At 41.6% G+C, this 15,291-nt stretch overlaps 1 protein-coding gene across 2 annotated transcripts in view; it reads right to left on the bottom strand.

The window, feature by feature from the left end:
• Window positions 1–1,198: 1,198 nt before the first annotated feature.
• The window catches only part of LOC147888677 (methionine aminopeptidase 1D, chloroplastic/mitochondrial-like), an 86,598-nt gene continuing 72,505 nt past the window's right edge, over window positions 1,199–15,291 (bottom strand). The window contains exons 9-10 of one of the 2 annotated variants that reach the window (XM_087392303.1): window positions 6,823–6,870; window positions 1,199–1,830 (exon numbers count right to left, since the gene is read on the bottom strand). In XM_087392303.1, coding sequence (XP_087248429.1) covers window positions 1,685–1,830; window positions 6,823–6,870 — 194 coding nt within the window. In that variant the 3' untranslated portion in view covers window positions 1,199–1,684. The remainder of the gene's footprint in view (window positions 1,831–6,822; window positions 6,871–15,291) is intronic. The other variant, XM_087392304.1, reaches the window with a different exon arrangement.

The raw sequence follows: 15,291 nt of genomic DNA on the forward strand, positions 1-15,291 counted from the left end.
GGCTATGTACTGGGTTTGGGACCCTGCACCCGAGGCTACCATGTGGCTCCATTTAAGGCACCAACAAAGTTATGAGTTCAAACCTTGGCTAAGGCCTTGTAAAAGCATCATGAGCTATTGCAGGAGCTCTCTTCATTTGTGCATTGATCTCATGTGAAGCTTCTCTTGCTCCTTATAGAATTAGGCACTGCTCAATAATGCTTAAGCACACTACAAATAGGCTACCATGTTGCTCTGCTTATGAGTGCTGCTTCTGTGTAGCTACACTACAATTATTGCTATCTTCCAATCTAACTATGCTGCTGTTGAAACTAGTTTTAGCTCTAAGCTACTATCCACTCATCTTGCTGTCCTCTCACTTAGCGTGCTTGTATCATCAAGGTACTATGGCTCAATCCACATGACTTGAACTTCTAGCTATGGATAAGGTCATCCTTCATTTTGCGCTTTGTGTGGGCCTTTGCTTTGCCCTTCACTTCATTCTTAGATACCTCATTATTGGATGTCCTTGAAGATTGTGGTCGATAGTCCCACTAGAAAAATTATTCGTTGATTATTTAAGAAGACTAAGCTTCTACAACAGCTAAATAGCATTATCTACGTGATGAATGTCTAAAAGTTTTCTATACCAAAATCATTGTGGATCCGAAACATTGAAAAATGATTGCATTTACTATATGGCAATGCTTTTGTTTGGGTCTTGACGTTTCTCCTATCATTCATAACAAGCAACGTAGATGTGCAAGCTAGTGAGGCTTTAATACACTGAATGAGTCTTCAACAAATGGATGGCAACTTCGTACCTTTTCATTTTTATATAGATTGATCAACCTTTCTTGGGAGGCTGAGGGGCTTGACGTTTCTACTATCATTCATAACAAGCAACGTACATGTGCAAGCTAGTGAGACCTTAATACTCCAGATGAGTCTTCAGTAATGGATGGCAACTTCGTACCTTTTCCTTTTGATACAGATTGATCAACCTTTCTTGAGAGGTTGAGCTCATGTAACTACTAAGTATGCAGTCCGTACTGTGCAACTAGGGGGGGGATATTTATGTGAAACAATTAGTTGATGGCTATATGGGGTTTAGTTCATTAGTTAGGAGATAAAAACTAAGGTAATGAGATGAAGGAAAGAGTCTCTAAGAGAAAAATTGGGGGATCATTCGACATACGATTTTGCTTGGAGAATGCAATGGAAGTGCCGTCTTTTGGGAAAGTCCTTCATCCTGCTTGTATCCGATATACGAAACAAAGCAATACACATCTGTTGTCATTAGTACATTAATTTACTCAATTAATGCCCGTAGTATACCTACCAACAGCTTATGTGGCACGTTTGAGTAGGGACATGAGACTTACAAGACAACTACATTGGCACTACTAGTGCAATGAAACCCGGAGTCCCATCCAAGAATTATAGTCTCTTCTTGATGTTCTTCAATTTTGTCATCAATTCAAACAATTGGTCTCCTTGTTATGATTCATTTGAAAGGAGTGCATTTTCTATTCTCGTCAAAATGTCCAAATAAAGTATGTCATCTTCTTGGCATGGACATATAGAATGCAAGGACGTTTTAAAAAGCAAGGCTTGTGTGAAGATCAAAAAATGACTTACATTTTAAAAAAATCGATCGAGTCCACAGCCTTTGATGTTATGTATTTGCAGTACACGTCGTTGGTCAGGTGACAGTTAGAATTTCCACCCCAGTCTCAGTCACAAGGAGTGTGTGTTCGAATTGAGCACAAAGACCTCCATCCGCTGTCACAAATGTCCAATTATCATCCCACATCACATCATCAATGCTGCCCTGTGTCAACATAGGCTCTGTAGACAATCAATTCTCAATGAGCACAAAATGAAGTCACATCATATCTGTTAACGCAACTAATAGATACATCATGGTTGTACACATTATATTGGACACACACGTAAATTTTCAAACTTGTAGCAAATGCAGAGTTCTCTCTCTCTCTCTCTCTCTCTCTCTCTCTCTCTCTCTCTCTCTCCACACACTTTTTTTTTTTTGGTGGACTCTGAGTTATTATATTATGAAAAAAGCTATCCCATAAAGGGAGAGCTATAATACATCAAGAGAAAATCTCACTGTAGTACAAATATACATCATGATCAAAGAGACGAGATTGCAAGCAATCAAAAAGTGATTGCTACAAAGAGTGTCTGAAGAAAGAGAAATCGGAAAAAACATGATCACCAAAGACCCTATGATTGCGATCCTTCCAGAGAGTCCAGAGTGCCCGGTACCGAACCCAAACAAAAAAGAAATCAAACTCTTGTCTAGATGGATGTACACCAAAAAGCCAGAAGAACTTGCCAAAAGCAATCTGAGGAAACCGAGCTCTCAAAATCTGCCCAAGGAAGTCCAAGAAAGCACAAGAGGAAGGACAATGCCAAAAGAGATGAGGCACAGTGTCTCTCGGAGCCAAACATCTACGACAAATAGAGGAAGCAATATGTCGTCGTACCAAGAGCTGTCCATGAGGAAGAACACCCAACAAAACTCTCCACAAGAAAACCTGCTGAGAGAGAGGAAACTTAGAATGCCAAATCTGTCTCAAACGTTTTCGCCACCATTCCATAGGAAACTTAGAATGCCAAATCTGTCTCAAACGTTTTCGCCACCATTTCATAGGAGGATTAAGATGCCAAAGCTGATTCACCTTTTGCGAGATAAATGGTGAAGAAAGTAAAACTTTATAAAGAGAAGAGACATGAATATGTGCAAACTGCAGAGAACGGCATGACAAGCCCACAGAAGAAAGTGTCCAGTCTTGAAGACAATCCTATAGATGCAATGGAGGAACTGGCTGAAAAGGTTGGAGCATCAAAGTAATCTTATGCCAACGTGGACGATAATGCATTCCAAGGCCAAATTTGATAAGAGAAATTGTCCAACTCAAAGAATAGCCAAGATGACGAACCAATTGAGTTGGTGGGATGATTTCTCCAAGCCATAAAAGAGAGTGCCATTCCTTGGAATGCGAAGGCAACAATTTTGATTTCTGAAAATTTACATGAAGCCCAGCAGCTAAACCATATAAAGAAAGAGCTTGCATTAGCTCAAAAAGATCCTGCTCTGTATTGCGGGGAGTGAAAAAAGAATCATCTGCATAAGCTTGAGCAAGCAATGGTTTACTGTCATGTATTTCCAAACCATGTAGCTTATCCGTAGCTACGAGATGATCCATATACTGAAGCATGGGGTGCATGGCTATAGCATACAGGAGCGCACTAAGTGGACAGCCTTGACGCACCGAACAACGAAGAGTCCATGCTTCAGAGATATCTCCAGAAAGAATGCAAGCAGCTTGGCTGTCACTATAAATCCAGTATATGATATGCTGCGATTTCTGCCCAAATCCCAAAGCATGCATTGTCTGAGAGATGAAGTCCCATTGAACAGTATCAAAAGCCTTGGCAATATGAACTTGCAGTAAAAGAACATCCTGCTCTGTGTATTTGGCATACTCAATTCCAACATAAGCATTTGTGATATTATCAGTGATATGCCTGCGAGGAAGAAAACCATATTGTGTAGGATGTAAACCATCATGGAAGTATACTTTAATACGATCAACCACCATTTTGGTGATGATTTTATAAATGACAAGCATAGGAGTAATGTGTCTCCAATCAGCCAATGATTCACAAATCTGCTTTTTGGGAAGAAGCTTTACTAGCCCTTTTTTCCAAGAAACTGGCATATGTTGCTGTTCCCAGGCATGGTTGATCATACGCAGCAAAATGGGCTTGAGAAGATCCCATAATTCAAGAAAAAATTCCAGTGTAAGGCCATCCCATCCCTGAGATTTCCATTTACCACATGGTCTGACGACAACAATCAATTCTGTTTCAATGAAAGGGCATTCAAGCTCAAGAGCTTGTGCATGTGAAACAATAGGAAAACATGCTGCAGTAATTGAGTCCGAACTTCCTATAGTGCCGGAGAAAGAGGATCAGCTTGTCCAAACTACCTAGAAAAATGATGAACACAAGCTGCAGCAAGTTGAGCTCGAGAGGAAGTCCAATGTTCATCAGAAAGCAGAGTACGACAAATATTCGCTTATGATGTAAGCTCTTAAAAAAACCCTTCGACGAGCAATCTTTATCCAAGAAAGCTCGCTGACGAGCTCTTGTTTCCCATTTGGCAATTTTTTTCCGTCTCCCAGGCATAATCAATATCAATAAAACTCCGAAGTGAAAGAGATTGACACGCATCATACACCATGGCCTTAAAATGATCATGATCCAAATAGCTATTGTTAACCATGAGGAGCCTTCTGAGTGGAAGCCTATCATCCGACATGTCATGCAGAGAAATCCTCAAACATAGAGGTGTATGATCAGAATGCACAAATGCATAATCAACTGACACGGTAGTAGTAAAAGTATCAGAGTGCTGAGGATCAACTCTGTACCACCTATCCATTCTAGGACCTTGACTTCTGTCAAAGGAGCATTATTCGCCTTACCCTTCCACTTGGGACATTGCATCTACATATGCCCCTTCTTTTGTACGAACAGGAAGCAATGGCCTTCCTTTATGTACTGAAGGTTTTGTTCGGCCTACATCATGCGCTTTGTAGTTGCCTCAGCCGGAGCTTATGAAGGACTTGAGGCTTGAGTCTGTGGTGCCCTACGAGGTTGGAATGCCTCTTCCTCCTAAAAGTCTTTTGCTCGGAATTCATGGTAGCCTGTGCTTTTTGTGAAGAACTCCCCTTTGCCATAGTATCATCACAGATCTTGGCGTATGTAATCGAGTTCTTAAGGTTTTTTCTTCGGTTATTCTTCACTTGAAGTTTGTGTTCTTTTGCCAATCATTTATGAAAAACTCAGATGGTGGTAGGATTGATATATGAGGCTTTGGATTGAAGTTCCCTAAACCTTTACTGCAGGTAGGTATCGAATGTTATTTGTCCATGCTCAAGTGTAAACGAACTCCTCTTGAGACATTTGTTCAAAATCAGCCCAAGTCTTTGGCTTCTCTTTCAATTCCCTCCACTAAGCCAACACCTTTCCTTTGGACATCCCTTGTGCCATTTGGATTTTCAAAGCATCAAAAAGTGTACTGCCGCCAGTTCAACCACCATTGATGCGCTTGGGAGTGTGCTCCTTCTCACTTGACATTCGGGTGTGAAGGAGGGTGTTTTTGCTACCAAGCCTGTAACCGTGGCTTGCAGCAATACAACTCTCAGTGTTTGGCTTGCATCTAGTCCTTCATCTAAGTGTCAAAATTCTGCGTGATGCTCCTTTGTGAGAAGGTCTTCTGCTCTAAAATCCAGCTCATGGCCCTCCTCTCTTAGACAGCCGGAGTAGTAGACTATGTGGGGAAATCCAAACAGGCTGCTTTTGGAAAGCAATGCTTTGAGAAAACTTTCCTCAAAAGCCCAGCAGCGAATGTGTTCAGACCTACTGGTCGATCATGGATAGGGAGTGCACATTTTGATAGACTCTAGGAGCTTCACGAATTTCTTGAATGCTAAACTTGTGCAGAGTTAGGGGTTCCAACACAGCCAAGTGGCCATGTCTACGGGGTGGATATGGCAGCAAAAAAGCACATATGGGAAAGACGTGCTACACAGATTCCCCTTACTATCCAAAATTACTTCACACATCTAGATTTCATGTTTATGAATTTAGATAGAGTGAAGGTAATTCTAGGAAAAGAATGGTTGCATAAGCTAAATTCAAGACTAACTATGTGGGTTTTCTTTTATGACCTCTTGTGTTCTCCAAGCTTTGCTAATGTAGTATGTTATCCCACTGACACCCTGTCCTCCTATAAAGTTTTTTCTGTTCCATATTGATTTTCTTAAAACTCCTTGTACCGCTAGGATCTCATCTCCTTCGTGCTCCCATGTTTCCAATATTAAGAGTATTTCAGTTTCAGATATCTCCTCCTTTAATGTGAGGGTCTTGTCTAGAGACCATCCCCCTACATTCCATATTTTGATCCTAAGGGTCTTGAGTCCCTGTGCCTTATTTTTTCTCCCCGCCTTCTTTGTTATTTTTTGTAATAATAACGTTGTCATTTCAGATTTATGCATTTCTTCCTTAGCTAAAGCTCCTTGAGCTTTTAGAGATATAGGCTCCTCGTGAGGTCCTCATTTATACATTAGAATCCCTCTTGAGGTGGTACCTATGGTTGAGTACTTTTAGTCATGATTGTGCATCCTGAGATTTCACAACTAATTATCTTGGTCTCTCCCCTTGCCTCCCTACCTATGGTTGAGTACGTTTGGTCGTGATTGTGCATCTTGAGATTTCACAATTAATTGTCTTGGTCTCTCCCCTTGCCTCCCTAATTTGACAATTGCAAGGGGGGCGCGCGAGGTTTGATGGTAAGCTCAAAGTGGCAAGGTGGGCCCAAGGATCCACCGAATAAGGCCATGAGAAGGGACAATTTGCGTACCAAGGTGAGACGGCGGTAATGTAGGAGGGAACCTCAAGGGGGATGGGCTAAGGGAGTTGGACTAAGGTGCATGAGGTCTGACAACACGAGGGTGAAACATGTAGGGGGAGAAGCTACAAGTTGAGGAGCAAAGCGGTAGCAAGTTGTCTGAGTTGATGGTGAACAAAGGCATTTCCTCAACTAGCTGCTCCCATTGTGACAGTCTGATTCTCCTTGATGGTATCCATTTTGATTGTTGAATTTGACTTTTCAACTTTTAAGCACAACCCTTTAAGAGGCATACATACTACTTTCATAATAACAATCTCCTATTCTCCCCTGCTTTTTTAAATTAAAAAAGCGTAATGAGCTATTGGAATCATAAAAGTTGATTAGTAAGCGTATACCAATGGTGAAGGTTTGTCCAACCACCATTCGTCCAGCACCATCATTACCTAGTGCACATATGCAAACACCTTGTGAAATTCGAGTCCACAACAAGAAAATCAATATATCATTGCTTTACTATCCATACACATATCAAGAAAAAAAACGTCATCAAATCCATGGTAGCATCGCCCTATGACATTCCAAAAGAAAAGTAATTCAAGGAGTGTCATCCTATCAATATTTTGCATCAAAACTCTCGAGTATGGTTGTAAAGTGCACATTCCTCATCTACAAACCACTCTTGCCATCTTTCCGTCGTAATATTGGCATTATGATTGCTCTAAAGCTACTTCAAGCATACCACTTGTAAATTGAAAGAGCTTTTTTCCCACTGTCATTATCTTGTGTCCAATCAATCAAAGAAAAATAAACTTAACAAACATGAATTTTTCATATCAATCAATTTAATTTATCAAATAAAAGTTTGAACACATTAAATTGGAGGGTGGTAATGATGACAGGAGTAGGTAAATAGGCAACAAAAGGATTAATGGTTCAAGGAAGGTGAAAAGTACAAGGGCCATGGAGGGTACAATAAAAAGGAGATTAGGTGGAGATCCGCTAGGTATGGGAGGTTCGAAGTGAGGTAGGCTGCATGTTCCTCAAACAAATGTTTATTCTTCTTCAATGGAACATGAACCTACAGCACAACCCTTGTAGATGACTTGGAGTTAGCTATAGCTGGGTAGTTCTATTTGGAGAAGAGATCTCAAGCCCCTAAGTGGTGGGCTTCCCATAAAATTACATATGTAGTGAAAGCATCATATTTGACATGTACGAATCCCAAAAGCAATGAGAGGCACAATACGGAATCTATGGTCAAGTCTTGACATTGCTAGTAGAGCCCTTTAACCTCAAGGTTTGTTCCAATCAAGGGTGGGGTAAAGGAATTAAGGATCTAAATTTGCAATTTCTTCCATTGCAAAGGTATGCTCCAATCAAGGGTGGGGTAAAGGAATTTAGGATCTAAATTTGCAAACTCTTCCATTGCACATATACCCTTCCTACCAAGTGATCATTATCCATGAGCATGGTGACAAACTCCTTATATGAAAACTATCTTTTCAACTATGTGAAACAAATAAGACGGTGGCCATACACAGATACATACATAGATAAACGAAAAGAACTTGCATGAACTCATCTTACAATTTAGGGCAGTAAATCCATCCTCTCCATTACACATAGCAAGGACAAGCTCCTATGGCATTCCTATCAATGCCCATAGTGCCCTGTCGTGCGTGTAGAGCCCAATATATAGCGAACCCTAAAGAATGCCAATGGCAAAAAGGTAAGATATTAGGATGAAATTGACTCTTGGAAGTGAGTATTGGGCTAGTTGGAGCCAGCCAACCAGGTCGGCTGCTACAGACCCAGAAATTGGCCAAGGGGGGATCAGTTCATCCCCCTACTGGGCCGGTTATTTCAAGAGCCCTTGGGGCCTATAAAAGGGGGCATTTGGGCCCCCATTCATTATCACTTGCAGCAGCAATCCAAGAGCAGGAAGGAGCAGCAGGAAGAGCACCCTTGGGCCTATACACAGGAGGTGAAGGTGACCTACAGAGGGCTGCAGACATAGCTCAAGAAGCTGCCCACCTAGACTAGTTTCTGGACAGCAAGGTGGAAAGGATCCTTTGGACGGAGAGTCACCATACGCTCAGTGGAGCACGCGGACTCAGAGATCTAGAGGTGCCAAGCATATAGTAGGAGAACCTTTTTGGTATTGTATCTTGTCCTGTTTATGGACAGACCGAAATATATAAGAGTTGCTTCTATATTGTCTTTGAGCACACCCTCTGGTGGGATTTCTTTTTTCTAACACTTAGTTCATTTTGTGACAAACTAGTATGTTTGGAGTGGGGAATTTCTAATGGATTTAAAAAGGTCTGCCCATAATTCCAGAAAGGGCAAGCCAACAGGGACATTGCAATGGAAATGGATCATGACGAAGCTCAAGAAGCGTCGAGGATATTCAAGTGAGAGAACATGAACCAGTAGAGAATGCTCCTTCTGAGAAATCTAGGAACCCATCTCCACTTCCTCATAGTCCATCATCTTGTAAGTCACTCCACCTGAACGCCAAGGTTAACTTTGAGGACTTTATGACAAGAATGATGGGGCAGCATGAACAAATGATGGTGAGGCGGAGAAAAATGATGCAGCAATTTAGGGACCAACAGCAGCAATTACTTTATCGGTCAGGCCAACTCAATTCAGCTTTGGAGGACGGCGTGGAAAAAGATTGCAGGACTACAGTTAAGAAGTATAAGAAGTGATGGTAATTTACTGAGGAACAGAGTAGACCTACCGAATAAATTAAGCTGCATCCATAGGAATAAGACTCCAATGGAATACCAATGGACTAGGACTCCACCTGAGCCCACCGAGGATGTAAGCTTGAAATGCAGCTTTTGGGTTGTCTGCAATGGCACTCTGCTAGTAAGACTGATCAGCCCAAATGCTTCCAAAGCGAGAAATCAGACTCAAGGTCCCAAATTCTAAACCACCTTTGCAATACTTTGTCATATAGCTCCCAGCCTTGTTGCCAGAAACAGGTGCTCCCCAGAACATGTGAGTTATATAATCACAGCATGCAAGTAAGATGATGCAAATAACACCTTTAGTCCTCCCATAACAGAATGGGTCACCAGACTGATTGGGAACAGCACAAGAGCAGCATACATATTGATTCCTAGCTGCAACAAGAACATTGCCAGCTCCAACATATAAAATGATACACGTGAAGACGCTGTTCAAATAGCATAATATAAAAACACTAGTGGCCCAGCAACAATGCATGCTGAAAGAGTGCCTCCCATTAGCCACTTCAACAAGACCATGATCCAATGTCGTTGGGTACTTGGACAGTTTTAGAGTTGATGAAGTTGTGGGTACTTCCAATATCAACCAAAATGTGGACAGATTGCCGTCAATTTGCTAGTTTGGGTACCTCTAGAGCCCATTATAGCCTCTGGAGAAATGCTGTACAAGACAGATTAAGTCTCCCAAAACACTTCATCATCCTCAATATCATCCCAAAACACTTCATCATCCTCAACACAAGAGTGACCCTCAGGTTCTCTACCATCATTCATATTATCATCAAGAATTTCAACATTCCATTGCTAACAATTCTTGGGTAATTGGACTGGTAGTCTCGATTGATTATGGAGCATTCCCATGTAGAGCCATCTGGGTCAAATGGAAAGGTTGTCTTTTTTTGGGATACTAGAATAACCTCATCATTCTCTTTGCCATCATTCTCACAATCATGAATTCTGAATGGATCATCAGACGGTAGATCAATATCAACCTCAAGTTTCATGCTAACTTTTGCCCGTCTTAGCCTTGCAAGACACTCCGGTGCTCGCAGTCCACTTTTCACCACATAAGTAGCACAGGTTCTTCTTTTTCCTTTCATCCATAAGGGATCCCTTGGGGTAGGCTTAAATGAGGCCTTTGCATCTCAGCCTTATAAGTTTTTGGATGCCCTATGTTACTACAATAAGCAATAGGATATCTAAAGGTAGAAGAGGTTGTAAATGATATAGGAAACTTGTTTGGACCACTTTTAATTGAGGTTTGGTTCCAAAATGGCCAATATCCAAGCTCTTCTCCTTTAGATTGCACTTGGGGTTCATATAACTCAGCCAACTGCATGGCCTCCTTGAGAGTGGTGGGCCTTTGAGCTGCCACATCTGAGACAATATTAGGATGCAGGCCATGGATAAATTTGAGCATTCTACTTCTGTCACCAATGCCAAGGATGAACAATGCTAGTTTTCCATTGACATAAATCTTTACTGCTCCTTGATGAGTCAAATCATAACACCTGTAGATATGTATGAACAATGCTAGTTTTCCGTTGACATAAATCTTTACTGTTCCTTGATGAGTCAAATCGTAACACCTGTAGATATGTTGATCCCTGGCTACAAGAGAAATAAAAGTCTAGAACATTTCTGTTTTGAATCCTTCCCAGGTATCAATCACCACACCATCCTGATGCAAATGCCTCCACCATCTGTGCGAAAAATCCTCAAGATGAAGCACAACAAATCTTATTTTACCCTGATCCCCTTTACGATATAAAAAGAAGCTTCCAATTTACTGATCCATACTTCCAGCTCACTGGGTGAGCCACTCTTGAACTTGGAAACAATTAGTTTATCTTTGACCTCATTGTCTTGACGTAATCCCCCCTTGGATTCTGAGGGTCTAGCACATATTGCTAGTTACCGTTACTAGTATGTGAGGAGTGACCTGAGATCAACAGGCAATCCTTTGTATTCATTAAATCTCTGACATAACAATTCAGTTTCAGGACTGTTACCTCTCCAAGTAAAAGCTCTTTTGCTTTATGAACTCTCTCTTCAAACTTGGTGTGCCTTCCTAGCTGACGCAATAAACCCTTCAAGATTCATCACATGTTTAAGGTAATCATCTCAGAAAGCACCTGCTTCAAAATCAGTTACTATGGTGTCTTCTTTTGGCTCCTCTTCATATGATCAAACCCCTTACTCATAGCGGCAGATACATTTTGTCCACATTTTGCAACCTTTGGTCCAATCTCTGATTATTGAGCTTAATGTCATTGGTTAATTATATACCTAGATGAATCCATGAACATTCCCAAATTCATCCTCTAAAAACACAACATAGTGCAGTTTCAATCTCATGATAGTCACTCAAGGTTGAAAACCATAAACTCCATCATGCATGGCAGGGACTAGCTACTATGACATCCCCACCGATGTCATCAGCGCCCAACAGTGGGTGCAAACCATAGTATAAAAATATGCTCTCACACATACAAATCCACACACCCACACATACTTGAGCATCCATTTATACAAAGTCTTTGTACTGAGTTTCTCTCGGCACTCTAGAGGTGAAGGGCAGACTCAGCCATGACAAAGGCTAGCACTAAAGGAGAAGGCTAATCAAAAGGTAGTCCAAAATCTCTTCATTCAAGCTACAACTGCTTGTGAAGTCTAAACGTTTTCATTTTAGTCTCTCCCCAACGAGCATGTAAATCTAAATCTAGCTGATAGGGCAACGCACCAATTAAGATAGAAAGAATTATCACAATACCAACAGGCCGCAACTTGGATGAAAACTTCAAAAGGTGAAATTTGCATGTCTGCTGATACTGCAAAAGCATATACCTAGATGAATCTAGGAACATTCCCAAATTCATCCTCTAAAAACACAACATAGTGCAATTTCAATCTCATGATAGTAACTCACAAGGTTGAAAACCATAAACTCCATCATGCATAGCAAGGACTAGCTACTATGACATCCCCCACTGATGTCATCAGTGCCCAACAGTGGGTGGAGACCATAGTATAAAAATATGCTCTCATCCATACAAATCCACACCCACACATACTTGAGCATCCATTTCTATAAAGTCTTCATACTGAGGTTCTGTCGGCACTCCGCAGGTGAAGGGCAGACTCAACCATGACGAAGGCTAGCACTAAAGGAGAAGGCTAATCAAAAGGTAGTCCAAAATCTCTTTATTAAAGCTACAACTACTAGTCAAGTCTAAAGGTTTTCATTTTAGTCTCTCCCCAACGAGCATCTAACTCTAAATCTAGCTGATAGGACAATGCACGAATTAAGATAGAAAGAATTATCATAATACCAGCAGACCACAACATGGACAAAACTTTACAAGGTGAAATTTGCACGTCCGCTAAAACAGCAGAAGCATATCCTAGATGAATCCAGGAACATTCCCAAATTCATCCTCTAAAAACACAACATAGTGCAGCTTCAATCTCATGATAGTCACTCACAAGATTGAAAACCATAAACTACATCACGCATAGCAGGGACTAGCTACTATGACATCCCCACTGACGTCATCAACGCCCAATAGTGGGTACAGACCATAGTATAAAAATATGCTCTCACACATACAAATCCACACACCCACACATACTTAAGCATCCATTTATACAAAGTCTTCGTATCGAGTTTCTGTCGGCACTCTGGAGCTGAAGGGCAGACTCAGCCATGACAACGGCTAGCACTAAAGGAGAAGGCTGATCAAAAGGTAGTCCAAAATCTCCTCATTCAAGCTACAACTGCTTATGAAGTCTAAACGTTTTCATTTTAGTCTCTCCCCAACGAGCATCTAAATCTAAATATAGCTGATAGGGCAACGCACCAATTAAGATAGAAAGAATTATCACAATACCAGCAAGCCGCAACTTGGACGAAAACTTCACAAGATGAAATTTCCATGTCCACTAATACGGCAGAAGCATATACCTAGATGAATCCAGGAACATTCCCAAATTCATCCTCTAAAAACACAACATAGTGCAGTTTCAATCTCATGATAGTCACTCACACCGGTGAAAACCATAAACTCCATCATGCATAGCAAGGACTAGCTACTATGGCATCAATGAAATCCTCCATTTATTTATGGGGATTCTAGTCTGGTTTTTGGAAATCATGAAGTTCTTCATGTGGTAGACAATCACGTTGTCATACTCGTTGATAGGGCTCGCTCAGCACTTAGAGATTTGCTCTGGCAGCTTGAGGATTTGCAATCCCCTAACCTCCGATTGGATCCGGCGCGGCTGGTAGAGTCTTGTGGAGGCAAGATACCAGTCGTCATAGTAATGCAAATCGTCGTCATCTTTCCGCTTCTAATTTACCTTATGCTAGGCAAAATTTGTAGGAAAATCCTGAACTGACAACCTCTTCATGGCTAAACAAAATTGCAAAAGAAAAGTCTATCAATATTGTTGTCCCCACTGACGTCATCAATGTGGAAGGGGAGAGTGGGAGCACACCGACACACACAAGCAGGATAAGACACAAGAAGTGTGGGGATAAAACGTATGTGTGTACCTCTCCTAGCACACAGTCAACCTTTTATATGAAAGGATAAGGTTACAACACTAAGTACGGTGTACTTAGTGTACTTAACAAATAAAGTACTAAGTGTACTAACTGTACTTGGGTGGCCATAGTGCCTTTACCCCAACAACCTCCCACTTAAAGGCAATATGCCCTCAAGTAAAATAAATGAGGCTCAACCTATATCCATCAACTGTCGGCAATGTGCAAACCGCTCTGCAGGCAAGCCTTTTGTCAACAGAGCTGCTGGATTATCATCTGTGTGAATCTTGACAAGCTGAATCAGCTTATCATCTATCACCTCCCTGATGAAGTGATACTTCACATCAATGTGCTTTGTCTTTGCATGAAAGACAGGATTGTGTGCCAACTGAATAGCACTCTGACTGTCACAATGCAACAATGGAATATCACCTGTAATGCCCAAATCTCCCACTAGCCGAGATAACCATAAGGCCTCCTTGCATGCCTCTGTGGCTGCAATATATTCAGCTTCCGTGGTAGACAAGGCTATGCACTGCTGCATCCTTGACATCCATGACACCAGTGAATGTATAAACATAACCGGTAGTAGACTTCCGGTTATCTGGATGACCAGCAAAATCTGAATCCACATAACCATGCACCTTTGCATCTCGCTTGCCAAAGCATATGCACAACTCCTGTGTGCCCTTCAGGTATCTCATGATACCTTTCACTGCATTCCAATGCTTCTTGCCTGGATTTGCCATATACCTGCTAACCACTCCCACTGCAAACGCAATATCAGGTCTGGTAGCAACCATGGCATACATGAGACTGCCACAAGCTGAAGCATACGGAATCTTGGCCATTTCAGCCCTATCAGCATCTGAGTGTGGGCTGTCCATTGCACTGAGTTTCACATACGGAGGCAATGGAGAACTAAGGGTCTTCCCCCCCTCCATATGAAACCTGTGCAATACTTTGCCAATATATTCGGTCTGAGACAAATACAACAAACGCTGTCCCCTGTCTCTCCGTATCCGCATTCCCAGTATGTGATTTGCATCACCAAGGTCCTTCATATCAAAGGCCTCATGCAATCTTTTCTTAAGGTCATCAAGCTCCTTACGAGCTCTACCAGCAATAAGCATGTCATCCACATATAAAATGAGAATGATTAAGCTGCCATTTGCAGCCCTTTTGGTATATAAGCAGTGATCGTCATCACTTCTCCTGAAACCTTGGGACTTCATGAAGGTATCAAATTTCTTATACCATTCCCTTGGTGCCTGTTTCAGCCCGTAAAGGCTCTTTTTAAGCTTGCATACAAGTGACTCCTTGCCCTTGACTGCAAATCCTTCTGGCTGCTGCATGTAGATCTCCTCATGAAGATCACCGTGAAGAAAGGTTGTCTTCACATCCATTTGGCATAATTCCAAATTTTCACATGCAACCAAAGCAAGTACAATCCTGAGTGTGGTCATCTTAACCACTGGAGAAAAGATCTCATCAAAATCGACACCATACTCCTGCTTAAAGCCCTTGGCAACCAACCTCGCTTTATACCTTGGCTTAGC

Source organism: Dipteris shenzhenensis, chromosome 21 (genome assembly GCF_047967505.1).
Source record: "Dipteris shenzhenensis isolate YYH24624 ecotype China chromosome 21, Dip_SZ_1.0, whole genome shotgun sequence".
Taxonomy (NCBI): domain Eukaryota; kingdom Viridiplantae; phylum Streptophyta; class Polypodiopsida; order Gleicheniales; family Dipteridaceae; genus Dipteris; species Dipteris shenzhenensis.